Consider the following 27,838-nt stretch of genomic DNA (forward strand, 5'->3'; position numbering starts at 1 on the left):
GAAGGAAGTGTTGATAGTAATGGTGCAAGTGTGTTTTTTTTGTAAATTTTTAATGTGCTTGAGGCCAAGGTAGAAATCCTTAGTTATGCCAAAATCGGCAGATCTTTAGCTTCATTTTTAGTGTCCTTGGGCTTCAGTTGATGGACTGCATGTGCCATTGTGAAGGAACCATTCCATTTCAATAGCTTTTCCATCCCATGTGCCATGTAATAATCAGTCCAAAGTTTTATTTCTGCTTGGAGAAAATAACGATATAGGAGATAATAGACAAAGAAAGGAAAAGTAAGATTTTTTTAAATTTAAGAATATTGGGTTATTTTGGTGTAAACATAATAAACTCTTAGGCCTCAATTAGAGAGAGGCATTCATATTTATTTATAATAGATTTCACTTTAGAAGGAGATGAAAAGGAACATGCATTTTAATTGCTCATTTAAAACTACGAAGCAGCTCAGTTTGTCCACTTTGGATATTATTAAAGTCACTTAATCATTTTTTAGCAGTATCTGCCAAAAATGTTCTTAAATTTTCTCTGTGTTCTTCTAGGTCATATAAAAGTGGGTCTGGAGTAAACAACAGAAGAACTGAACTATTTTTGAAAGAACATGAACACCTTCGAAAGTAGGTATTACTGAATATATGCATACTGTGTAGTTTCCTGTACTTATTAATTCACTTAATTATATAAGAAACTTTTATGGTGTTTATTATAGTAAGTTCTTCATCAGTGCTAATTTTTTAATTCTTCTAATTGACCCTGCTCAGTAGAAATGGAATTGCAACTGTTCCAACTCTAATTAGGAAAGATATGCTGTCGATATAAAAAAATCTATATTCACATCACTTAATTCTTACCTGAAATATGTCTTTTATTGCCTGTATTTTTTCCTTTAGTAAGTTTGTTGCTGTAATACTTTTGTTTACTTCTGTAGGTTATTAGTAATAATAATGGTAATAATACTGATGACTTATGTTTGAATTGCTAGATACCACTTACATATGTCAAGAAGCGTTATAAAGGGTAATTAGCCATCCATCAAATCCAAAAAAAATATCTTATTTTCTAAGAATTCAAAAGAAAATGTCTTAAAAACTTAAACTGTATATATCTCAAATATATCATACTTTTCATGCAAGTCACCATACTCTGTCCCTGCTTCATCTATTTTTTTTCTCTCATATGTGCTGATTTATTTAATTATTTTCTCTGTATTTTGTCATAGAAGTGAAGGGTCAGAAAATTACGTACCTCTGTGAGTTCAGTCTCTAAGCACTTGAGCAGCTAGTATCCATGATTGTTAAATGTTATGAATTATGTTGATATTTGTTGCCAGATGTCATAAGTTAATCATGTTCTTATGAGCTTAATGTGCTGTTCAATTTATTTTTCTTTAAAGATTACCACTTTAAGTATACACTGTTGAAATCAGAACATGGAAAGATCAAGACCTCTTTGGAAGTCTGGATGCTTCTAGTGTCAAATAGTTGTTAGTGTTCCTTCTTCATCTGTTGGGTGTTACTGACTGTCACAAGGGGGCAGCCTTTCCTAGCGTGTGTTTATTTTATAGTTACTCATAGCTTTGGTTCATTTTGCGTTTGATAAAGAGAATTTTTGCATTACATTTAAAAGCGTATTAATATATTGTTGGGATACAGAGTAACTTAAGGGATAAGATTCTCAAGTAGCACAAAGTAAGGATTAGACTGCATCAGTGTTCTTATATTTATTGCCTTGAAAAGAAATTAAATAAATGTAGTAATTTAATTACTTTAAGAATGATTTGTTACCGAAAAGATATGCCAGAGTAATTATAGGAATTAATATCCTTTATTTCTTTATTATACATTTTATATGAAAATATGTAATTTTGCATTTATTTTAATAATTCAAAGAAAACCTTTTAGGGGTTTAATATTGTCCACTTTATAGGGAAAAAAATACAATTCAGGGACACATAGCTTAAATAGTTTATTTAGGGTTACAGAAATGACAGGATTAAGAATCAAAAAGATACTTTCTATTTTTGTTTCTCAATTTTATATATGATATACTTTACTCACATTCCTTTCAACATTCTTGTGGAAGAGATTGTATGTGCTCATTTTATACAGAGAGAAACTGAGGCAGGATGAAGTTGGATGGAATATGAATTTGAGAAATTGTTGAGACTAAAACCAAGGACTTAGCCCTGGCCAGACGACTCAGTTGACTGGCATGTCACCCCATACACCAAAATGTTGCAAGTTCGACCTTGGTCATGGCACATGCCCAGGTTGTGAATTCAGTCCCCAGTCAGGGAAGGTACAGGAGGCAGCTGATCAGTGTTTCTCTCTCACATCAGTCTCTCCCTCTCAAATCAATGAACATATCCTTGGGTGAAGATTTCTTAAAAAATGGTTTCACTTTTTGTTTTGTGATTTTTAGCTGAATTTCCCTGAGGTCACATGGCTGATAAATTCAAACTCAGATCCCCTGAGTGTGTTGCTTCTGCAATACTGCACTGCCTCTCAAAGATGATTCTGTGGTATCCACTTCACAAAGTTGCTAAGTTAATGCATGTAAAAGCCTTTGTGAACTGTGAGGCACTTCTATATAAAGCAGAACATAATAAGGGTTATAAGAGTAAGAAAAACAAATGCTAAAGGAGAAAATCTTTTGCTGTATATACACTGCCAGTTTACATTTCTTAGATTTTGAAATACTTTTGATGTCAGAATAATCTTCATGAAATGAAATTCTAATTGTACTAACAGACCATGACCATATTGTAAAAATATGAGACACATGATCACCATAATTTAGTGACCTTTCGAAGGAGTGATTTTTTTTTAAATAAATAAAGGTTTTATTTATTTCCAGAGAAAGGGAGGAAGAAAGAGAGGGAGAGAAACATCAATGTGTGGTTGCCTCTAGGTGCCCCCCAGCTGGGGAAACCTGGCCTGCAACCCAGACATATGCCCTGAGTGGGAATCAAATCAGCAACGCATTGGGCTACAGTCTGATGCTCAATTTACTAAGCCACACTAGCCAGGGCTCAAAGGAGTGATTTTTATCACAAAAGTTTTTGGTATAGTTGTATGTACAGTGTGAGGCAAAAAGTAAGTATCAAGTAGTAAGTGAAACACAGTTTATTCTTGCATTATTATTTATTATTGTATTATTTTCCATGTAAACAACTGTGAACCCACTTTTGCCCCACACTGTATATTATTTAAATATCATATGATCCAATTAAACACTGGTCACATTAAAACATCTGTGAGTGGGATAACATAGCAGACTCTCAGCATTCAGGAATTGACTTGAGCTTTCTTAACTATTTGTGGACCCTATGGTATAGATTTATTGAGATACAGGCTCAAATGTTTGCATTGTAAACACTGGGGAAGTCAGTTGGCTAGTGAGTACATCTAACCTATCTGGACAGCAGCATTTATACTTCAGCCTCGCTTCTAACTTCATTTTTGCTGCCTGTTATTTACATGGCAATTACCATAAACTGGTTTATACACATGCATACATATACTTTGTTTCTTCGTGAAACACTCCAAGGAAAAAACACAATTTCTAAAGGTAATGACAGTGAGTAAGGTGATCCTAAGAAAACAGTGCTTTTAGGTAGGAAAATGGAAGCTTAATGGAGGAAACTAGGTGTAATCATGGTAGTAGACGTAAAATATGCAAAGAATTTGAGATAGATCCCTTCCATATATCAGGAGTCATTTGTGTAATAATTAAATTTTTAGCCTATTGAGTACTGGTAATGTATGATTAGTTCACTACATATCTATCATTCCATTCATAGATTATTTTAAAATTACATATCAAAGCTCCATGTGTCTCAGGTGGTACAATTGTCTGCCATATCGAAATAGCAAATTAATATTATTCTGAATATACTTTGCTTATGTTTATATTCACTGGATAATGTCCAGTTTTACAAAGTAGGAATGGCATAGTTAGGAGCTCTTATACAGAACTCATTTTCCTTCACTTGGAGCTGTAGTGAAATCAAATTCATCTTTATTGGGTCTGTGGCTTTCTTAAGCAGTAAAACTTCAGTTGCAAGTGCTCTGCTATACTGAGGAATTTCCTCTCCCCAGATGTATTACCCACGAGGGATATGTTCCAAGATCCCCGTGGATAGTACCGAACCCTATATATACTATGTTTTTTCCTATACATACCTAATACAAAGTTTAATTTATATATTAGGCACATTAAGAGATTAACAACAACTACTAATAAATAGAACAATTATAACAGTTTAATAACAGTTATATATGGTCACTTGTTTCAGGGATGGCTCTCTGAAGTCTTTGTATAGGCTCAGTGCTTTCTGGTGCAACACATTGTCATCATTTGAAACAACTTTTCTGTTCATGTCGTCCACCCACAAATTTAATGCCTTTTCACCGTAACACTTATGCACTGTGGCTGTAACTTACTCGGTTTGAAATGTAACAGCAAAACCAGGATGAATTCCTTTCTCCCTTCTTCACAATTTCACAAACAGAAGATTCATTCTTACCATAGATCTTAGCAACTTCAGCATACAATTATTTTTCTTTATTAAGTTGAGAACTTTCACATTTTCACTTAAAGAAAGCACTTTACGGCTTCTCTTTGGCATATCTGAATTGCCAGCTTTACTGCTCTTGCTTGCACTTTGGGGCCTTCAGGAAGTAAAATAAGGGTGACTTGAACACTAGCACTGCAGGACTGTGCTGGTGGGTCTGATAACCAAAAATGGCTGCTAAGAGACTAGCATTTACAGCGTGATACACTGGACAAAGGGCTAACTCACATCCCAGGTGGGACAGAGCAGAACGATGCAAGATTTCATCATGCTGCTCAGACAGTGTGCAATTGAAAACTTATGAATTATTTCTGGAATTTTCCATTTAGTATTTTTGGACCATGGTTGACCATGGGTATGAAACCACAGAAAGCAAAATCATGGATAAGGAGGAACTACTATATATATCCTTCTCACCCCCCATGGAAATTTACAAGGATTATTTCAGTGTTAACTCCGATTGCTATTTTATCACTTCAACAAGTGTCTCATTTATTTGTTCATTTATTAAGTATTTGATGAGTTTCTCCTGTGTGCTAGGTGTTGTACTAGACTCTAGGAATAATCAAAGATGAATCAGACTCAGTCTGTACCCCATGGGAATTCATTCTGGTTAGAGAAATAATAAACATATAATTATGCTGTCCTGTGAAATATTATATTTTAAAAAGCATCAAACAAGATAGTGTGTGTGGAAAAATGTGTTTTACAAAGCTAAGGTATTTTTCCTCCAGCTCATATTACAGTGTCTGACATATCTTAAATGCTTGTAATATTCTTAAAAGAGCTGATGAAGAGCCCTGGCTGGTGTGGCTCAGTGGATTGAGTGCTGGCTTGTGAACCAAAGGGTCGCCGGTTCAATTACCAGTCAGGGCACATGCCTGGGTTGCAGGCCAGGTCCCCATTTGGGGGCGCGCAAGAGGCAACCACACATTGATTGATGTTTCCCTCTCTTTCTCCTCCCTTCCCCTCTCTCTCAAAATAAATAAATAAAACTTTTTAAAATGAAAAAAAGAATTGATGAAGAGCAAAGAACCATGAAAACATAGTATTATAAAGAGGAATTACTTCAGCCTGGATGTCTAGATGGAATAGGGAAGGTTTCATAAAGGATGTGACTTTTGAGCTGGACTTTAAAATATAAGCAATTTATGTTGAGAATCAGGAAAGGGAATTGCAGAGTAAGAGAGAAACTATGAGACATTAAAGTGCTTTAAGCTATGTCAACCATATATCTGTAGGCTTATACAGTTTACAAGATACTTTTGTTTACATTATCTCTTTTGAGCCTTACGACAACTCCATGAAGCATGTTCACACGGGAAAGTGCTTGAGCCTTGATTAAAACCCAGGTTCTAGGGTATAAGAAAGAGTAACTAGTCATTTTATTCTTTATAGTTTCATGAATGTCATGATTGATAATACTTGTGAATTTCTATGATTATATTCGTTAAAGAATTGTGAAAGAGCCCTGGCTGGTATGGCTCAGTGGATTGAGCACTGGCCTGTGAACCAGAGGGTTGCCGGTTTGATTCCCAGTGTAGGGCACATGCCTGGGTTGTGGGCCAGGTCCCCAGTAGGGGGTGCACGAAATGCAACCACACGTCGATGTTTCCCTCTCTTTCTCCCTCCCTTCCCCTCTCTAAAAATAAATAAATAAAGTATTTTAAAAATAGAATTGTGAAACATGTACAATGAAAAATACAATTCCATTTTTATTTATTAAGCAAATTAGTTTATGTTGATATACAAGTTATTTTTTAGAAGTTTCAGGAACAAATTAGAAAATACTTAATATTTCATAGACTTTTTATGATTCATATAGTTTTTAAGGATATTTAATACTCTTTATACTATTTACCTAAAGAACAACAATGGCAATGCGATTCTGCACATTCTTAAGTTTTCTGCATCTGCTATAGTTGAACAAATTAGTGGACATTAAAAAAAATTATTTTTGCACCAAAATGTTTGGTTAAAATTCTTTGCAGAGGGAAAAAAAAGAAACAAAAATTTCTTCCCCATTTAAACTTCATTTCCTGTTGCATATATATTCTATGTAATCAAGACAGTGTGGCGTTGTTGAAAGAACACACACGTAGACACACGGACAGAAGGGAGCGTCCAGCAGTGGGCCCGCACGGTCAGCTGACCTTTGACAGAGAAGCAAAGACAATTAATAGGAAAAAAGAGAGTCTTTTCATCAAATGGTGCTAGATTTCTATTTTTATTTTTGTTTTTCTGTATTTTCCAATTGATATCTGTAAAATAAAAGTTTATTAGCACTAAAACAGGTTTTTTTGTATCCTACTGCAGCTTAATTGTATTAACAGACCTTAAGGGTCTCTCTGGTGAATTTTAAGTGAAAGACTGGATCACCATAATGCTTGATGTAAATGATGTGATTAGTTGATGATAACTTCCATCAATTGTATTTTACAAGGGGATCAATTGAAAATTTGTATTATGAATTTGCTTGCTTGTTTTCTCATTTACTTGCTCACACATTTACTTGTTATTTACTTAATCACCTACTCTTAAATTTTCAAAGAAAATTCCACTTAAGTGTTATCTAAGTGATTTTGCCCAGTTCTTTAAGTGGGTATCACACTAGCTGGAAGTGTATCTATATATTCCTTTTAAAGTGGGTATCACACTAGCTGGAAGTGTATCTATATATTCCTTTTAACAGGTAGGGCTTATTATCATTGCTGTGTTACAGATGAGAAAACAGAGGCGCAGAGTAACTTGCCTGACGTCAGGTAGCGAATATGTGGTGGAGCGGCATTCCCAAAGCCACATACAACCTGGCTCTTAATCATTCCGTCACCTTTGACATTTTTTAAATTCTTAATCATAGGATGCATGTAAGATATTTATGATATTTTTGAAGCTCATCTTTGTTCCCCAATTCATGCAGTAAATTAGATTTCCTGGTCCACTATTTTATCATGAAACTTCAACATATTAGTTTATAGAATGAATGTAGAATTTATTTGCTTGCTTGTTTGTTTATTTTTGAAGTGACAGCTATGTAACTTCTGGGGTTACATTGTAATTTGATATCTGTATATACTAGAGAGTGCTCACCATCAAAAGCCTGCTTTCCACCCATCTCCATATATTTGACCCCCTTTAGCCATTTCACCCCACCCCCTTCTCCTCTGGTAACCACCAATCTTTTGTCCATATGTATGAGTTTGTTTGTTTTTTTAATTTTGTGTAGAAATTCTTTCGGAAAGAAGTGTTTGGAAAAATACCCAGGTATTTATTTGAGTGCCTGCTGTACACCATGCACTGTGCCAAGTGGGTCCACATAGGGTGTTTTTCCCTACTTTCTGTTGTAAAGGTACCTCTTTACCAAAGTGAGCTACCTATAAATTCCTCCCTAAAATGGTTTTCTGGAGGAGTTTCTTTTTTTTCCAGTGTGTAAATGCATAAAGGCAAACATTTTACAGGTTGAGGGAGCACTTGGTTTCTTTATTCAGATTCTGAAGAGTGATAAGCTGTGATTTGGTTTAGTTTCCAAAAAAGGAAGGAACTTTAAAGTGTAAATAATTACTTCTTCTAGGCATCAAAACTATATTTGCCTATCCTGTCTCAATGAGTTGATTGTAATTCTTAAACTTAGAATAGACAATAGTGACAGCTTTTGAGCTATCTGGATTAAAGAAGTTTCATTTATTTATGCTGACATTAAAACTGTTCTGATTTTAAGCTTCTCTGTGAAATAAATAGGTTTAGGCCAACAAATAAAAGATGAAAATTATATATGTGGATAATTTATTTCAGAGTACAGAATATTCAGATGCTTTCAGAAGTCTGGGTATTCTGTTTAATAAGTGGCTGGAAAATTAATCTACCTAGAAAATGTAGAAAAATTAAGTACAAGTTTTAATTTACTTTTAATAATTCCAGAATTTGAATTTTTTTTTATTGCAGCTCAGATCGTCTGATAGAAGAGACAATAAGGTAGGAATAATTTTTTGTTTTACTTTGTTGTGGTTTTTTTGTTTGCACATAAATGAACAAATCAAGATAACCCTAAAATTAGAGTTCAAGTTAATTCATCCTCCTCAAAGATGAGACTTTAATAACATTATAATGGATTTTTACTGTATCTTTCCCTTTTAAGAGACATTTGAAGCCCAAAATATTTGTTTCCAGAAATACTACAATTAGACTATTTTACCTACGTTGATTTTTCTGATTAATTTATACTCAGCTTTTTCTGCCTCTTTCTATTCTCATTTTTTAATGGTAAACAATCTTAAACATGTGATTTGGTTAATGTCTTATTTATACCATTTATGTAGACTTGGTTTCAATAGCTGCAGAAACTCTACTGTGGTAATATTTAGTATTATCTGTAATAACATTGAAGTAGTTTGTTGTTTCACGTAGGGACATTTATTTTTTTGGTTTGAACTGCTTAATTCTCTAGATTTGGTGAATTTTTAAATACCTCTTTTATAACAATAAGAAAGCAAGTTAGCTAGGTATGGTCTCTACACTTTGGAATCCAGCAATGCCTGAAGCATCGTTTTCCAGGAAAGGTGGATGGAGGTTCATGGAAACAACAGCAAACACTGGTGTTCTTACCATAGGCCTCGGGATTGTGCTGAAGTGCTTTACATGCCTTATTTTATTTAATCTCCTCAGTAACCTGTGAGATAGACACTGATCATTAGACATTTATCTCCAAAACAAAAAAGAAATGAAGAAAAGTAATATACATCTGGCCACATGACTAATAAATAGTATTGAATATTCAAGTCCTCAAATCTGAGTCTCCCTAACTCCAGAACCAGAGCTTTATCTAAACCACTACTATATTTACCATCTTGTAGAAAGAGTGCAAGCTTTGGAGTGATTTGGTTTGAAATCTTGCTCTGCAGTTATTTGATCTCTATTCTTGAGTAAATTACTTGGGGTGTTCATTTTCGTATGTGTTTACATGGGATTGATGGTAATACCTACCCTAAAAGACTGCTGTGAAGATTAAAGATAATATGAGTAAAGTGGCTGGTACAGTGCCTGGCCAATACTAGGTAATCTGTAAATGGTAGCTTATTATTAATACACTTTTTTACTTTTTATTTTGATACCATTTCAGATTTCAGAAGCGTTCCAATAGTACACAGGATGCCCATACACCCTTACTAGGTTCCCCGGATGTTAACATTGTGCCGCATTTGCTTTTTCACAATTTTTTCCCCTGAACTACTTGAAAATAAGTTGCAGAAATGATGCCTGTTTACCCCTAAATATTTCAGTGTTCATAGCTTATGTATTTATTTCATATATTAATGTGGACTCATGGATTCTCATTTTATTCAGTGTGTTATAATGTTATTAATATTGATAAATTATAATCTCTTATAATACACAGTTATATCTTAGAATTTCATTTAAATTGCGTGTACTTGGGTTTTCCATCTGAACTTAATCTTCACAGAATTGCCTGCTTGTCAGCTGAAGGGTCTCCTTGTGATGTTTGCTTTCCTTTTCATCAACCCACAAAGTCAGATCACATTTTCCCTGAGATTTTTCAAGTTCCCTATAACCCTTTTATTTTTTTTCTTCCTTTAATTTCTTCCTCTTTCTGCCTTACCTTCTAGGTCCAGGCTGCCTTAATTAAGCTTTTAAATTCAAAGCTGGCCTATTTAAAGACTGGTATATGAGTAAAAATATTTGGAGTACTTCATAGGATAGGAACACTTGGAGAACCATTGAATCACTGCTACTATTATTTTGCCAATTAAAAGGAAAAAATATGTCATTAGGAAGTCTTTTATTTCACTAGTCCCCTTTGTGTCAAAATATAGGTACATGTGAAATTTCACTGAATATAAAGCTAGTTATGATTACTTATGTATGATAATACAATTTTTAAGTGTCAAATAATTTTTACATATTCTATATGTAAAAGTTTACTTTTTCCTTTTGGAGATTTTAAAAGTACACAACTTATTGTAAACTTTAGCATCAATTTATTGAAAATATTTTAATATTTATAATTCTTAAGCTTTAACTGTATAACTAGTATTGTCTTTTGTTGAGAAAATATGTGTGAGTAGTTCACAAAACAGGTAAGAAAGTTGAAGTTCCAGTAAGCACATCAATGATTTATCATTTTAAAAGCATTGTATATTATTTGGAGCCTATGTTTTGCCTCTTAGTATTTGACCCTTGAAATAACAACAGCCTAGATTTCACTCAGCTTGACTCCAAATGATGGTACGAGATGGGAAAGTATGTCTAGATATACTTTGTGTGATACTGGAAATCATGCATATTCAACAAGATAATAACATAATGTATGTTGGTAATACCCATTCTCCAAGGAATACAAAGTGCTTTGCAGAAATTATTTTTTAATCTTCTCTATCTACTTCTGAGTCAAAGTGCATGGGAGTTGGTAATAGTCTCAGTTTAAAAAAACAGAGGCATAAAATGATTCAAAGGTTGGCCTCAGATTGCTCAGCCCAGTTTTGAATTCTGTTACTTTATACAAGACCATAAGGTCAATTTTGAAATATCCTGTAAAGTAAATTTTAAAACAACCACATTTTAAATGTATCACATGCTGTCATAGACATACACTTAAACTGCAAAATGAATAAGAACTAATGACATAAAGGACATTATTAGTTTGACTCTAATTGTGCTCTTTTTGTTTTTTTGGATCTAAAATTCAGTATATTATGAAGTTGACATTGCCTGCTTCCTTCTTCTCTAATCTTGTTCTCTGCGCCTGTTCATACTGTTCTGGCCCTGGAATGTCCTTTCGCCATCACCCTAAACTAATTTTCTTTATTGGATCACCTATTTCTTGGATTTAGTGTCTTCCACTTTCTTAGTTTATTCCCTTATTATGCTGGACTATGTCCTTTAGTACTTTCCCAAGAAAGAACAGGAGGTAAATTTTATGGACTTCCCACATTCACATATAAGAAAGTCTTTGTTTTACTCATACCCTGGTTCATTGTTTAGCTAAGGCATAGAATTCTAGGTAGGAAATTAGTTTGAAATTTTGAAGGCATTGCTTCCAGTATTGCTTTTTAAGTCCAGTGCCAATTAAAGTTCCCGGTGCTTTGTCTTCGCTAGTCCATTGTACTAGACTTTTGGTAGGCTCTTACAGTCTGGAAATTCATCTTCTGTTCTTTTTCTTACTTTTTCTCTGTTTCCACTTGTCTTTCTGCTTTCTGGGAGGTTTACTCAATTTGTTGATTTTAGAGTTTCCTGAGCTTCCTTCATTGCCTGTTTCCTCAGACTCACTTTTCTGTTCGCTGGTTGGGTTATTTAGGTCTCTGCCTTCTTTGTTAGAGGCTCTCCTCCAGTATCTGGTGATTCTTGGGTCTTGGTTCATCCTTAAGGGTGAGGGGCTCCGAAATCCAGTGATTAAAAGCTCCTTCTGTGTGCCTGGTAGGGGACTTTGCTGGGCGGTAGGCCTCACGGCGGGTGATCAGGAAGGGGCCTGGCTGTGTCATGGGGGACTTGGAAATGTCGGCCAGTACCTCTAGGCCTTTTCTCCTAGGTTAGGTCTCCTCTGGAACTGGGGGCAGTAATCCAACCATATGGTTTGGGGAAGGTAATCTAGGGTCTGACAATCCTTTGTACAAATTGTCACACTTTTCCACTTTTAGACCTGTTCCACATTTCTGCCTTCAGATATACCTGATCCCTTCAATGCTTGAACTTTTCTAGGATCTGGTGAAAACCTTTGTTAATCATTACTTGACTCATAGTGGTACTGAGGTGAGTAACAGTGGTAGATTTGGTGCTGGTGATGTTATTAGCATTTCTCAATCACTCAGGTGGAATTCCTCTAATTTGTTTACTAGATATTTATATATTATAAAAGTACAATGTTCTTATTGTAACAATTTAAACAATTCTATAAATATATGAGGTTCATCTCCTGGTAGAGTCCCTTCATTTCTTCCCCCTAAAATACCTTATATTAACTGACTGTTATTGTATCTAATACTTTTCTTACTGTCATACAAATATACACAAATTTTCTTTTCTTAAAATCAAAAAAACTCATACTCTACATATTCTATAGATTGCAAAACTCATACTCTACATATTCTATAGATTGCTTTAATCATTGAGTATATGACAAACATACCTCCAAGTTAATAGAATTAATACCAACTCATTCTTTTTAATAACCAAACATTATTTCATATGGTTATACTACAATCTACTAAACCATTCCAGTGGTACTTCCAATTTTTTTATTTTGCCTTTTACTTTTCCAAATAATCCTTTCTTTGTCCTGTTACTGATCCAAATAATGTTTCAATAAATATCCATTTATATATCTTCTTATACATTTTTGTTTCTTCTTTGCCTTCTCAAGTCCTGAAATTTCAGTTTTGATTCATTTGTCATTTGCTTAGGGTACTCTCTCTAGCATTTTCCTTCAATAGGATACCAAGTCTTGCCTGTCCAAAAATGTGTTCAGCCAGTCCCGGATATGTCTGGTCATCAGAGACCCTATAGCAATGACATACCAGGGGGTAATGGGTGGCCCAGCGATTTTTCCTCCTAGCAGCTGGGTATCACACTAGCCGGAAACCTGTGAACTCTCCGCTTACAGGTCTCCCTGGCTGTGTGTGGCAGTCCTTGTCCAGCTGCAGGGCCTGGGAACAGTTCAGTCCCTCGCTGCAGCCCTGTCTTCGCCTGCCTGAGCTCCTCAGAAATGCAACAAAATGTAGGTCTTTGCGTCAGGCTGGAGGAAAATGTTGTCTGCCCTGCCATCAGTTCCCTGGGTCTGCCCTCACCTGAGAGAGCACAGCAGTGTAGCTCTCCCTGGCTTTCTGCCCCTGGAAATCTCAAGGGAACTCTGGCCCTCAGGGGGACTCCCGCGGCACCTCTGCCTTTGTTCTTGCGCGCCTCAGTGCGGGGGACTGGGCGTAGATGAGGTCAAGGATCATCCTCTTCCCAGAATCTCTTCTGAAGCAACAGGCTTATTTTTTTTTTTAATGTTTCAGATACTTTCAGAATTAGTCAAGAATGTTCTATTTCCTGTTGCCTTTTTAAAAATGTTATGAAATGTATTGAGGTGATATTAGTTAATAGGGTCATATAGGCTTCAAGTGTACATTTCTATGATACGTGATCTGTATATTGCGTTGTGTGCCCACCCCCTAAAGTCAAATCATCTTCCACCACCATGCAGTTGACCCCTTTGACCCTTTACAACCCTCCACCCCTTCCCTCTGGTAACTACCATATTGTTGTTGTCTGTCTGTGTCCATGAGTTTCAGTTTTGTATCCCACATAGGAATGAAATTATATGGTTCTTTGCTTTTTCTGACTGACTGATTTCGCTTAGCATGATATTCTCAAGGTCAATCCATGTTGTCACAAATGGCAGTATTTCGTCTTTTCTTACGGCTGAGCAGCCTTCCATAGTATACATGTGTCACATCTTCTTTATCCAGTCCTGAAGGACACTTTGGTTGTCTCCATGTCTTGGCCACCGTGAATAATGCTGCAGTGAATATAGGGGTGCATATATCTTTGCAAATAGTATTCAATTTTTCAAGTAGATAACTCAGAAGAGGGATTGCTGGGTAATACAGTAACTTTATTTTTAGGGTTTTGTACAAGATTTATTTATTTATTTATCTTTAGAGTTTACGATTTCCTTTCACATTTATTATCTAATTTTAAGGTTCAACGCAACTTTTTGAAGATTGCAAAGCAGATACTATTGTTCAAATCATATAGGAGGAGCTTGTATTCTTTATTTACCTGGTTCTAAGGATCCATCAGTCTTCCTCTTCAGCCCCCTATTAAGTATCAGATATATTATCCCAGTTGAACCTCACAATGTCTCTGGGCTGTAGGACAAGAATCCATATCATTTAACTTCAGATCCTCATTCTGGTGCTACATTGTGCTTTTCTCTGCTTTGAGCAAAGGTGCCCATGGCTCTTTCTCTAGGTCAGTGGTCGGCAACCTTTTTCTAAAGTCCTCGTCTAACTCTAGTTCTGTGCACCTGCCATTTGCCATTGTCTTCCTTTCAAATAACAGGCATGGTCTCCAGCAAAGGCGGGGCAGAGTGGGCCAGAGACGCCCAAGGAGAGACTGGGGAAGGAGGCCCCCGGGAGAGAACCGAGAGAGCAGCCGGCAGGATCCCGGTGCCGACGCATCCCCCATACGGCAGCAGCCGTCCTGATCAGGCCTATTTATTTATTTTTTGAGAGAGGGGAAGAGAGGGAGAGAAACATCAGTGTGAGAGAGAAACACCAACCCGTTGCCTCTCCCACATGCCACACTTGTAGTCACACTGGTGACCTTTCACTTTGTGGGATGAAGCCCAACCCACTGAGCCACGCTGATCAGGGCTCCATTTTTAGTTGTTTGAGGAACAGCCATACTGTTTTCCGTAGTGGCTGTACCAGTTTACATTCCCACCAGCAGTGAATAAGGGTTCTTTTTCTTCCCAGCCTCTCCTATACTTGTTACTACTTGTTGATAACAGCCATTCTGACTGGTGTGAGGTGGTATCTCATTGTAGTTTTGATTCACATCTCCCTAACAGCTAGTGAGGTTGAGCACCTTTTCATGTGTCTCTTGGCCATTTGTATGTCTTTGGAGAGGTGTCTGTTCAGGTTCTCCGCCATGTTTTAATTGGATTTTTTGTTTGGTGTGAATTGTGTGAGTTTTTTATATATTTTGGATATTAACCCTTTGTTGGTTAACTAGGTTGGTGGTTGTTTTGTTGTTGGTTTGTTTTGCTGTCCAGAAGCTTTTAAGTTTGATGCAGTCACATTCATTTATTTTTGCCCTTACTTCCCTTGCCTTTGGGGTCAAATTCATAAAATGTTCTCTATGACCAGGTCCATAAATTTAGTACCTGTGTCTTCCTCTATATATTGTATTGTGTCAGACCTTATATTTAGGTCTTTGATCCATTTTGAATTAATTTTTGTGCAAGGAGACAAACTGTAATCTAGTTTAATTCTTTTGCATGTGGCTTCCAATTCACCCAGCACCATTTATTGAGGAGGCTTTTTTCCCTCCCTTGTATGTTTCTGGCTCCTTTGTCAAAAATGAGTTGCCCATATACATGTGGTTTTATTTCTGGGCTCTGAGTTCTGTTCCATTGGTCTCTGTGTCTCTTCTGCCAACACTGCTGTGTGTTGCCTATGAAAAGGGATACTGACCTTGCCCTATAGGATTTTAATGTCCAGGGAGATAAGACTGTTGGAAGTTAATAATCTTGCCATTGATAGCAAAAAGATATTAACTGACATTGTTTTTGAAAAGAACATTAAAGTAGTTACATGGAAGAGACTGTACTCTGCAGTGACTTTTTTTCCTTCTCTCTCAAGTTGTTTAATGACCCTTGTTACCTGGCGTAGAAATCTAGCATAATGTTGCATGTGTGTCCTAACACCTGCTTGGTTAGGTTCTCAGCTCGACTTTGGGAACATAGTCTTTTCATAAATTGAGGTCTCATTATATGAACATTTTGTGATATGTCACATTTTGGGTTCTTTTCTCATTATTGTAATTCCCTACTTCCCCCTCAACAGTTTTTCCTGATAAAGGATATTGTAGTAGCTGGCCCCTTTTACAACCATTTTTAGAAGCTTTTGTAGTATGTAGATTTGTCTGTTACTGTCTTATTTCATTTGTAACTTTGAGGAGGAAAAAACACACAAAATGGCTTACTGCCTTCCCAAAAAGATACCAGGAGATAGAAGCGGGGATGTAGTAGTCATTTAGAAAAAGGACAATGGGAAGGTGGCTTTGGAAGAGATTTTTTTTTTTTTTTTAATTTTCTTGCCCAGTGCTTTTCAAGATGATGTTGTTCGTCTTAGTTTTCTGTTCACTTTTAAGAGCATAATGGATCCATGTAGGATAATCTTAAATGCCAATTTAATTAACTTCCTTTTTCTCCCTTGCAGCATTGCTATGGCAACAAAAGAAAATATGACTTCACAGAGAGGAATGCTGAAGTCGATTCAAAGCAAGATGAACACTTTGGCCAGTATCCTTTTTGAAAGTTTGCAATCTGTGGCACTTTGGGGGGCGGGAATAATCTGTGTGCGTGCTTTCCTGTCACGGCCCCTCCCCCAGCCCGGCTGGCAGGTGGCCGTCATCCACAGTGGTCGAGGCCGTCACTGATTACACAGTGCGAATGTACCCTGCATTCCTACTTCGTGAAAGTGCATATTGTTTAGTACCATTTCAAAAAGATTGCACACTAGAGGTTTATTATTATTAGGTTGCAAAAAATATTATAAATGTGAATTTTCAAATTGTTCACAAAACTATTTTACTTTACAGAAGCTCTCATACCATTATTAGAATTCCACAGTATACATTATTCTTACCTAAACATCATAAATTATATGATTTTTCTTCTCTCAGTTTGGAGAATAAGTCAGTGGCAGATGGGGAAGAAGACAGATATATGCGTAGATGAGTTGTAACTACTTATATTTTCATTGTGACTTGATGTGTACATGCTGAACCGTAGGATAGGAGTCACTGCTTGTTCGTTGTGACCACTACCTTAATTCTTCATTTTCCCAAGTTAAATTAGTATGACTGACACCTCTGAGAAACCCGTGGGGAAACTGATGAGCCCGCTACTCTGAAACATTTTGTTTACTAAGAAATCAAGACTTTTAGGGGGGGAAAAAGTTTCCTTCCCCAGTTACTAAGGGGGAAAGAACCAATATAATTTTCAAAAGTTTAGTATCTTCTCATCTGGGGTAATTTGAAGTTACTTTTAGTTTGATACCTTAGTTGCCTAGGGAAAAGAATATTCTGAAGTGTGTTGGTATGTTCCAGTTTTTTTCTGAAACCACACATCCAAAACCATGTCTGTTTTATATAGGGCTATATGGTTTACAGAATACTGTTCTATGTATTATCTCATTTTATCATTATCACAAATTACAATCATTTCAAAAGAATGTGTATTAAGAAAATCAAATAAAATGGGTGTGGTTAGGACCCCATAGAGGGGTTGTAATAGAAACCAAATTCAGGCTGACCTAAGCGGGAGAGGGAATTAATTTATTCATAGACCTGGAAAATTTGGCTTAAGGCATGGCTGGGTTCACGGCCTCAGATTTTTATCATCAAGAATCTGCTCTTCCTCTCTCTGCTCCCCCTGCCTACTCCATCTCTTCCATTCCGCTGTGCACTGGCCTCATTTTCAGGCCTGTTTTCTCCTCACGGTGAATGAGATGACGGTACGAGTCGCCTCCTACCAGTTCAAAACTCCCCATGGAAAAAGGGTGTCTTTTCCAACAGCTGTGGAAAACGTCCCAAGAGGACTGTGGTTGCCCCCAGCTTGAGTCACTGCCTGTTCCTAACCCAGCCACTGGCCAGGGGGAGAGAGTGTTCTTCCTGGCCAGTCCTGAGGCTGAATGTGTGCCTGAGGGCAGAGGACAAGGCAGCTCCACCCTGTTAGATGGACCGAGCTGGGTTATTGCAGAAGGGCAGGGGAGGCCCCCGAACGGTAAACTGGACAGAGATGTGCCCACATAGACAGGGCTTCCTAATGCTGAGAGTTCTCATACTTTTCCCTGAGTAGAGTGTTGATCCTTCTTTTACCAAGCAAGGAAGGATGAAGCTTTTGCTCTGTATGAGAGCTCTACCTTGTAAAAGTTTTTGCCTGTTACTGCATGCTTCCTGATTTTCTACATTTTAAGAACTATTTCTGCAAATTGTTCTTTTTTTCATTACTTAATTGAAAAAAAACACAATAATGCCTATAGTATATAAAACTCTATTCTAAATGCATAGGGAAATTCCCATTAGAAGAAAACATGGCCCTAGTCATACAATATGTAGACTGTGTAAGTACACAGATCTAGTCTCTGCTGGGAGTCATTTTGCTGCAGGAAAACGCAGTGAGGCCCCGCGAGGAGCAGGGACGGCCCCTGCTCTGGTGTCCTCCTGGGTCATTTTGGTGGTGGTTTCTCTGAACTTGGTATAATACCTCTTAACAACAAGGGTGCGCCCGCAGGCGTATAGTCAGGAACGTTGCTAGAAACACAAACCAGGGTGTAATTTGGTCTACCACATACAAACTAGTAGGACTATGAAGATACTTTAAAATACTAAGGAAAATATAGTTGTAACTTCTGTAAAATCCCTGAAGTTGAAATTTTCCTCTCTCTCTTTTTAAGTGTTCCCCAAATAGGACAACTAAAGCAGTTTAATCTACTTCCATGTCCTACCTACTGATGCAAAGGGAATAAAAAATTTTTAGTAATTAATAGTGCCTGATTATACAGACCCTAGAATTGGTTCCCACCAATTGCCTGTATCCAAGGGAGCTTCTCGCCCTGTGGGGAGAGGAGTGGTAGCTCAAAACCCCCTGGCAAAACTTTTTGGTCTCCTGAGAGAAGGGACAAAGATAGAGACAGAATGTGTGCGTGTGTGGGAATGAGGGTGGGGGGAGGGAGAGAGGGCGGGGTCGGGGGGCGGTGGCGGTGACCGGCTGCACATATGCTTCCCTGCCCTGCAGGGTCCTCTGTTTCTGACCACCTGACCCGAAGCCTGGCAGTAATCCCTTAATACATGGTTGCTGTCATTGTTGTTATTTTCTTCGTCCCCTCTCCCTGTTAATTTTTTTAGTCGTCCTTGTGTCCTGCGGTGTGCTGTGGCACTTGAATTTGTGAGGGACCTGGGCATTTCCAGTTTTGGCGTGTGTGTTTGCTAAAGGCTGCACTCCTTCCATGTGATTTTCTTCCTGTTACTTATTGTTTCTGGATTCTACTGATCTCTGTTTTTATGATTTCTGTGACTTTTCACTACAGAAGTTTCCAAATATGACCTTAATAAAGATTTCCCAAAGATCGCTTCCCTGCTGTGAACAGCCTGATCCAACGAATCAACCTTAGGAAGCGGCGAGACTCTCTCATCCTGGGTGGTGTTATCGGTGTCTGTACCATCCTATTGCTACTGTATGCTTTCCATTGACGGGACATCTCCAGGGACTCTTGACAGCCACCACTCTCAGGCCCCTATCTGGAATAAGGAGAAGCAGGAAGGAGACGCCGACTATCCTGACAAAGAGCCTGACCAGCGGGATTGTCCAGGACTGATGCTGCTGTCCTCTGTGATGCGGTCGGCCTGAGCGGAAGCCACAGTTTCTCTGTGCTGTTTTTTCTAACACACACCTCCTTCTGTTTTTAGTTTAAAAAAAAAAAAAGAAAAATAGGAAAAGTTTTCTGTTGCTTTTGTCTCCCCAGGAGGTAAGTACACCGATCAGAAACAGTGTCTGTGCTTCAGTGACAGTGTTGAAGGCCGATGACAAGCCAGGTCTTAGAGCCGGACCGACTCTTTAGAACACCAGGTCTCTCTATCCAAAGACTGCTTTCCTTTTAGCTTCCAGATTGGGCTGTGAATAAAGATAGTTCTTTTCCTTTTATTTTATACTCATGATGAAAAATCACAAGTCATTTCTTGATAAATTCCTACTCTGTGTCCCCAGCTCTTTTGGTATTCAAGGAAAATTCCGTCTTTCACAGATTCTTTGAGATGCTGACAGGCCAACTTGAACAGAGGTGAGGTTGTCTGAAATGAGAAACACTGCAAAAAAGCTTTTTTCTCTCTCTCTCTCTTTTTTTTTTTTATCATGTGCACACAGGGGGTAACTATTGCTGGAAAAAATATCAGGAATAACAGGCTTCTTTTTTTAAGGAGCCAGTTATTGTTTTGATTTTTGTTTATTTCCTCTATTGGGTTAATATATGCTACTCATTCATGAGGAAGTGAAATCTTCATTCTACCAGGACTAAAGAAACTAATAGCCAGTGTCTACCAGTGCCCCACACTCCTCACCGAGCCAGAGTAACACCGGGGCTGAGCGAGGGGCCTGCGCGGTCCTCGGTGCGGTCTAGTACACAGGGCACCTGGAGAAAGACATTGATCGAAGGGTTGCCATTAAGGTAATTGCATTTGTAAATGCTCCATGATTTATAAGCAAAAGTTTTAAAAACTACCACCTGATGTCACAGGAATTCTGTGTTCTGTGAAAACCTGTTCATTCCAAGTGTGTTAAGCTTTTCCAAACACCCAAAGAATGGTTTTGCTGTTGAAGATGCATGTGACAGAATCCCCCTCTATCTGCACCTGTCTTCTGTTATCATCCCTGGACAGTGACAAAATTTTAAACCACCCACCAGAATTCTTTTCAAGTTTAACCATTTCTCAGTTTCTGTAAATTCATTACTTGGCTAAACTACCACAGATAGTTCGAAGACTTCCAACATCTACACTCCTCACCAAGGAAGAAGACTGCTTTTCACCATTGGAATTTATTATAGTACTTACAGCATTGGCTTCAGGCTGTGCCACCGGGAATAAAAGGATATTAACATGTAGTTCCTAACTACGTCTTAATGTGTCAACAGTGTGTGCCGTTCAGAGGAACGTCATATACAGGCTGGTGGGTAGACTAACCCATGGTTTGATACAGAGACTGAGAGGTTTTTCATTCTGGTGTCAAAACTTTATTATGTTCTGGGTATGAAAGGCATTTGATATATTTTTGTTATGGGTTTTATTTTTCTAAATATGGATTGTTGATCAGTAGTTGATTGGGGATGCCCTTAAAAAAGAGTTTAAGTGTTCCCAATGTGAACCTTCTAGGATCAGGGAAGTTCATCTATTAAATTCTCTGTTGGGAGAACAAAACTTTTCTCCCCTGACACTTTATTATCTTTGATTTTTCAAAGGGCCTTGATTGGTGGTTGTACCTCAGCTAGAATTTATGGGACTTTGGTTGCTATATAGTTGGCATTGATAAAATCTGAAGTACCATAAATAAAACTATTTATTTAATTATACTACCAGTCTTTTTTACTGGTCTGATTATTTGGTGCATTCATTGAAGTTAATTGTGTGACAGTAAAACTAGAACCTGAGTGAATCTACTTGCTGCAGCTAAGCAGGCAAGCATTTTTGATGACCGATGAGCCTTTCCATTAGGGTTCTGCTTAAATGAAGTAGTAGAATTGTGTTGGTTATTTTCTTTATGAAGATAAAGAAACGAGTTATTCCAAGGAAGTTGAAAAGGCGTGGTGTTGACGTGGGTGTCAGGTGGGTCTGACTAACCCCCCCCCACCCCACCCCCGGCCCCCGGGGCTGCGGCCCATCGTGAGGGCGCCCAGGGCCGAATGGAGATGAGCTAGGGCTGCGCGCATCCTTTCTGCCTCGCTTCCTCGTTTGCAGAGAGAGCGCCTAGACCCAGGGGCCAGAAGTGTGCCATCACAAGTAGAGTCTCAATGTGGATCCCGTGGTAGCTGATCTCTAAGAAGTATTTCAGTTCCATTTTTTTAACTTTTGTAGCCATCTTGGTTTTTCTCTTCTTTATTGCTGTCCTTACAGCCCTGTTGCCAGGCCCAGGAGCCAAGGGTAAGCCGCTCTCACAGCAGGTCAGAGCAGAAGGGATTTCCTGTTCTCAGTCCCAAACCTTGCCTCTTAGGGGGCGTAGTCTCCCTCAGCCATTGTCTTATAGAATGATCTTTCCTTTTGGGATCTTTTTTTGTAACCACTCAAAATTTTCCATTTCACAAAAAGTATGAAAAACCGTAGTTTTTGTGAAACAAAGGCAGAAAATTCCAAAAGGCATACTTCTGAGATTTTGTTTCAATGTGTGCTGGTAACTTTAGTAAAAATTTAATAAATCTGTTACTGAAGTTCAAGCCCAAATATCCAAGTGCTTTAAGGCACTCTGTCCCAGCTATCTCTCTGTTCTTTTTTTATTATTCTGTTAGATGCTACAGGATTCCCTGCAGCCTGCACCGCTCACCCTTTGTTTGATGTTAGAAAAGGGCTTTCCTTCTCCACCCTTCCTCTCCTTTGTACCAAAATCCCCTGTACAGACGATGCCATTTTGCAGACCGCCCAGCGCTCAGATCAGGCGTGGGAGTCGGCTCCTGAGCACGGAGACGGCTGATGAGAGACATCATGAGGGCACTTTTTGTACCTAGAACCAAATATATTTACTTGAGTTCTTTCCTATTGGATGCTGAATACATCTGAATAGAAAAGTGGACTTGCTGAGCCTTTTGGCTTCTATGGAGGTGAGGCGCCCTGGACTTGCACTCCCACCATTAATTTTCTGCTTCACTGTTAATAATCTCAACCTGGTGTAAAGGACATCTAAAGAACTGGACTGGCCTTTTTGGTTTCTAATACTTTATGTTTGATCATTAAGCAGATATGATTTCTTGGAAATTGGGTTGTCTGACTTGCAATATTAAGCTAATGAGGATAAATGGCAATGTCTAGCATTACACTGAATTTTGTGGCAAATGTAACTAAAGAGCAAATGGATTCTACTCAGACGAAAGGGTTGCATTCCATTCTCCTTTGAGTTTACCCTGGTCTCCAAAAAGATGCAGAACTTTACATCATGATCTTTATAAACTAATTTTTGTTATTCCTTTATAAATCTGCATATCCTTCAGTTTTATAGAAGAAAAGAAAATGATGAAGGAACAAGTGACTTTTTAATTCTTACTGAGGATATGTTTATTGATTTTTTTTTTTTTAAGAGAGGGAGAGGAAGGGGCAGAGAAACATCCATCAGGTCCCATGCACACCCTGACTGGGGACAAACCCGCAACCTGGGTATGTGCCCAGGGTGAGAACTGAACCCACAAACTTGTGGTGTACAGGCCAATGCTCCAACTAACTGAGCCACTCGGCTAGGGCAGAAGAAATAACTCTTACAGATGTTAATTGAATAAGAAGCTGAGACAAAGCTGAGCCATGTCTTGAGAGAGCTTTCGTATTTTCTTTATATGCAAAGTCTCACTTTAGTATCAAAGTATTTGCATTTATTGCCATCCTATTAGCTTTTAGGGAGGGAAATCAATTCCAATCACACTTTACCATGATGGAAGATGTTTTCTCATGAAAAATGCCAATACAGGTTTTTAAAAATCTATTCCAAATGCACTTTCTAATTTTTTGCTTTTAAAATGGCTTCTTGGAACCAGTTTAATTGTATTTGTATTTAATTTTTGTTCGCATCTAAATGTGCATTTTCTGACTGTATAGAAGAAGCTTTGTTATGTAATTTAATAATAAATTAGAAATCTAAATGGTTGTGCCTGTGGTGGTTTGTATTGGAATAGTACCCTCAAAGCAGTTTGGGGTAGTGACTACAGAGTCTTTGGTAAGTATTTCTTAGGAGGCCCTGAGTCCCAGTGTGAAACAGCACAGGCTCCGAAAATCTATCACCTTTTATTCCAAAACATCACATGAATATTCCACTAATAATTTAGCCTAAGAAGTGAAGGAGAAATCTCTTACCAAAATGAAACTTCAGAAGGTATCGTGAGAACGTAAAATTTAGAATTTAGCAAGAAAAATGTTTCCACCCTTCCTAAATAATGACTTTTTATTCCATAGATCAGAACTGGATTCTCCACCCTACCAGAGAATTTGAAAATTCCCCATTTCCTGTCACCTTTCCAAATGTCCTCACATTTTCTGGGTCCTTTTAGAAAAAAAATAATAACGGTATAATTGAGATAGAACTCACCCTTTTAAAATGTACTGATGGGTTTCAGTATATTAGTCACACAACCAGCACCACTAACTTCAGGACGTTTCGTCACCCCCAAGAGAAACCCTGTCCCTGTTAGCAGCGACTTTCCATCCCCCGCCGCCTCCTTATCTGACCGCGCTGTCCTCCCTTTCTTGTCCCCCCAGCCTTCCCCTCCTGTCCACTCACTCGGCCCCTGAAGGAAACAAGCTCAGAAGGATTAATTTGCTCAAAATCAGAGCGAACAGTACAGATTTGAATCTTGAGGGCTCTTTGATGCCAACAAATCTTGTGATAGTTCCACAAAATGCATTTTAAATCATGCTGTATGATTAGGAGAAAAGCTATAAAAGAACCACCGATTTTGCCTGCTTAAAGGCACTACATTTAGAATCTCTTTAAAGCCCTGTGGCTTGATTCTTTTCAAGGAAGGCTAACTACTAGACATGCTTAATAAAAAGGACTCGTTTGTAAATCACTTTTCCTTTGTAAGAACTAATGCATTGATGTGTAGAAAATGTTTTTTCTCGTGGCTTTACACCAAACTGCCTGCCCAACTCTTTGTACCGTCTAGTTTAGAACTGCAGAGATCCTCAAAGAGAGCCAACAAAGCACCTCAGCCCTGGTGCTCAGTCAGTGCCACCCAAACTAGGGCGGCGGTGCAGGACCCTTCCCGGTGGAACGGCTTCCACAGGCTGCCTCTTCTATTGACCCCTGGGGAAGGGCCTGAGCTGCTTCCCCAGCGTGCCTTGTCTGATACCAGAGAGGCCTAGAAGTGAAAACGGGTGGCTGGAGAATCTCGCTGAAGCTTTTTGCTGTCAGGACATTTTCTCTTACTTCTCTAAAGCAAAAGCTAGACGATGCAAACTTGCTGGCTGAGTTGGAACAAAGGAATGCGTGCCTTTGAGCCTGATGCCTTCCGCTCCACTTGGCTAAGCTTCCCCTCTTGGCAGGGCTGCTCGACTTGCAAAGCTCTTTATTACTCACTCTCTGGAGGTGCTTAAAAGCTCAGAAGATTGGGTGCTGAAAGTCTGGCTTTCTGCTTAGAGGAATCCAGCAATCCCCTGGCAGTGTTCTCACCCTGGTAAAATTACCTTGTAATTTGTTACCCCGATCTGTGCTTGCCCTGATCGTTTCCCTCTGAGACATAAAGCTCTTCGGAAACACTCTCTCTTAATTAGCATTCATCTTTTAGATATTTTCAAACATCTGATTGGTCTTTTACTAATGAAATTGCTTACAGGTTCAGGGGAAAAGGGCTGGTAGCTACTTGTAACTCGGTGCCAAAATGCATAGTTTAAATATTTCCCCCAAAGTGACAAGTTATCTCCAAATACGTGCGGCACTTAATTCTTACAATTCTCCCTCTTGTCGTGGATAATGTGCTGAGCATGTGGCATTTTCACCCTGGAATAAGCCCTCAGTCCTCTCCATTTCCTTCTGTCCCACATTGCTTGTCCCACAAGCTGGGTCCCTGTGGCTCATTACTGCACTTGCATGTAACTGCCAGCCTCTGACCCAGGGGCCCTGCCTCTCATCTAACCCTCTCAACCTGCTCTGCACATAGCTGTGTGGTTTATCTTCCTAAACAACTTCCAACCTATCCTTACTCTGCACAAGAATGTCTGACGGCTCCCTATCGTCTATGCCGGTGTGTTACAGTGAGTTACCGAATGGAAGTACGACCGGCACTTTGCTTCCTTCGTACATACATCAGTACATGTGTATGTACGTACATACATTACGCACACAACAAAATCCTGTTCACTTAATGAGGTGGTATTGTCCTTTACGGATAAGAAACAAGCCCAAGAGATCGGAGTACAGCAGGTCCTCAAATAATGTCATTTTGTTCAATGTTGCTTTGTTATAACCTTGATAGATGTCAGAGCAAGTCAACTCTTTTTTAAAAATATTAACCTGTGGTAAATTGGTTTCATTATATATCATTTGCTTAACATCTAAACCATATCAGCGTTAAATGAGGACTAACTCCTTCTGATAGCCATCAGCTGTCCTTTGTCTAACCAGGATTTCCTCGTAGCTTCATGAACTACAATCGACAGGGAAAAGAATGAGGCTTGGAGTCTGAAGTCCTATATTCTGGCACTGGATCTGACACTTTTAGGCTGTGGGCAATCGCTAAATCACTCATCTGCAAAATGGACTCTAGCAACTTGATGCCATTGTAGAAATCAAATCAAATAAAAGGCTACAATGGTATGTAATTCCTCAGAATGTTCTGAACAAGTAATGTAGGGGCCAGGGTTTCCATTAGACCGCAAGTCCCTGGAGAGCCAGGGCAGTGGTCCATTCATCTTTAGGTCATGTGTGTGAATTTTATGCTGAAACCATCATATAACTCTTCTAAGTTCATTTGAATCTGAATCAGAGCCCTCATCCTCCTGGACTTAGCAAAAAAACAGAAAACAAAAATAAAAAACTTGGTTGCAATTGAACCTCCATCTCTTTGTCCCTTGGGTTGTACAAAGTTCTCGAGGGTATTTCACAGTTTAGAACATTTGGGACAGGCGCTCAATCCACACTGGATGCCACTGATACGCTCACTATCTGAGCCCATGTCATCCTCCTTGAAGCCACCAGCTGCTCTGCTTCTGTGTCACCCTTGGGCACAGGGATCTTGGCCAAGGAGCTCCTGGGCCAGGGGTTCAGGCCCGCCTAGGACACCCCACCGCACAGCCATTCCCTTGAGGTGCTGCCACTCCCAGGAACATGCGGGGGCGGGGGGGCATGGTGGAGAGGACTGGGACACTAACTAGCAGGGGGCAAGGCACCAGCTGATACCAGCGACCCCTCTCCCTTCCTACCATGTCCCAGTCTCCCACGGCCTCCCCGGGAAGCGCGCCACAGCTTCCTCGGTCCTCCCACCTTCCTCCCAGGATGAGCCCTGACTCCCAGAATGGATCTTCTTTTTGGGGGTGGGGAGCTGAAAGGATGAGCTGCAAAATCCCTCAGTAACTCTTCCCTGTGGCGGTGTTCTCAGTACTCGGCACATAGTAGGCATTTACGTTTATTGAATAAATAGAGGAAGGAATAAAATAATGCCACAAACTTCAAACACTCATTTGCTTGTTTGTAAGCTTGGGACCCAAATCCCAGTCCTCAGAGGTGGTCACATGCCTGGTTGTCTGCATACAGATCGGTGGGGTCGGGGGGCGGACAGGGAGGTGGGTAGGTGGGTGCCTCACATAGCACCATGTGATTTGCCCATCCAGGGGTCTCAAAGGGGGTGATTTTGTCCCTCCCCAGGGACATTTAGCAAGTCCTGGAGACATCTTTGGTTGTCCAAACAGGTGAGACAGTGAGGTGGATGCTACCTGAGGCAGGAGAGAGTCAGGAAGCAGGAAACTCCAGAGGTGGCCCAGGGTTGAGATAAAGAACATGGATAAAGGGCGGAGACCCTGTTCTAAGACTGGTAGCTTCTCCATCTGGAAAAGCATCGAATCCTAGTGAATCAGGAATGCACCTGCGCAGAAGATGCTACCTGACCCCTGCTTCATTATAATAAATCAGCACTGTGGGAGACCCACCCTAGAGGAATAAAAACCCTCTAGCCCCTGAGTTCAGGGCTGCTGTTAGGCTCTGCTCTGCTCTTCTCTGCTGTGCTCTGCTCAGAGTTGGTCTGCTTCCATGTTCTGTGTGTCTTAATAAATCTGCTTTTTCTCGCTTTCTACTATAAATT

The 27,838-nt window shown here is 39.0% G+C and overlaps 1 protein-coding gene across 3 annotated transcripts in view; it reads left to right on the forward strand.

The window, feature by feature from the left end:
* Window positions 1-23,576, forward strand: part of GOSR1 (golgi SNAP receptor complex member 1) — a 35,642-nt gene extending 12,066 nt beyond the window's left edge. For 2 of the 3 annotated variants that reach the window (XM_054573267.1, XM_054573268.1), the window contains exons 6-9: window positions 547-621; window positions 8,523-8,552; window positions 16,517-16,599; window positions 19,429-23,576. In XM_054573267.1, the coding sequence (XP_054429242.1) occupies window positions 547-621; window positions 8,523-8,552; window positions 16,517-16,599; window positions 19,429-19,553 (313 nt within the window). In that variant the 3' untranslated portion in view covers window positions 19,554-23,576. The remainder of the gene's footprint in view (window positions 1-546; window positions 622-8,522; window positions 8,553-16,516; window positions 16,600-19,428) is intronic. The other variant, XM_054573269.1, reaches the window with a different exon arrangement.
* Window positions 23,577-27,838: the final 4,262 nt, after the last annotated feature.

The sequence above is a fragment of the Pteronotus mesoamericanus genome, unplaced genomic scaffold, assembly GCF_021234165.1.
Source record: "Pteronotus mesoamericanus isolate MK-2021 breed Mesoamerican mustached bat unplaced genomic scaffold, CSHL_Meso_final contig_246, whole genome shotgun sequence".
Taxonomy (NCBI): Eukaryota; Metazoa; Chordata; class Mammalia; order Chiroptera; family Mormoopidae; genus Pteronotus; species Pteronotus mesoamericanus.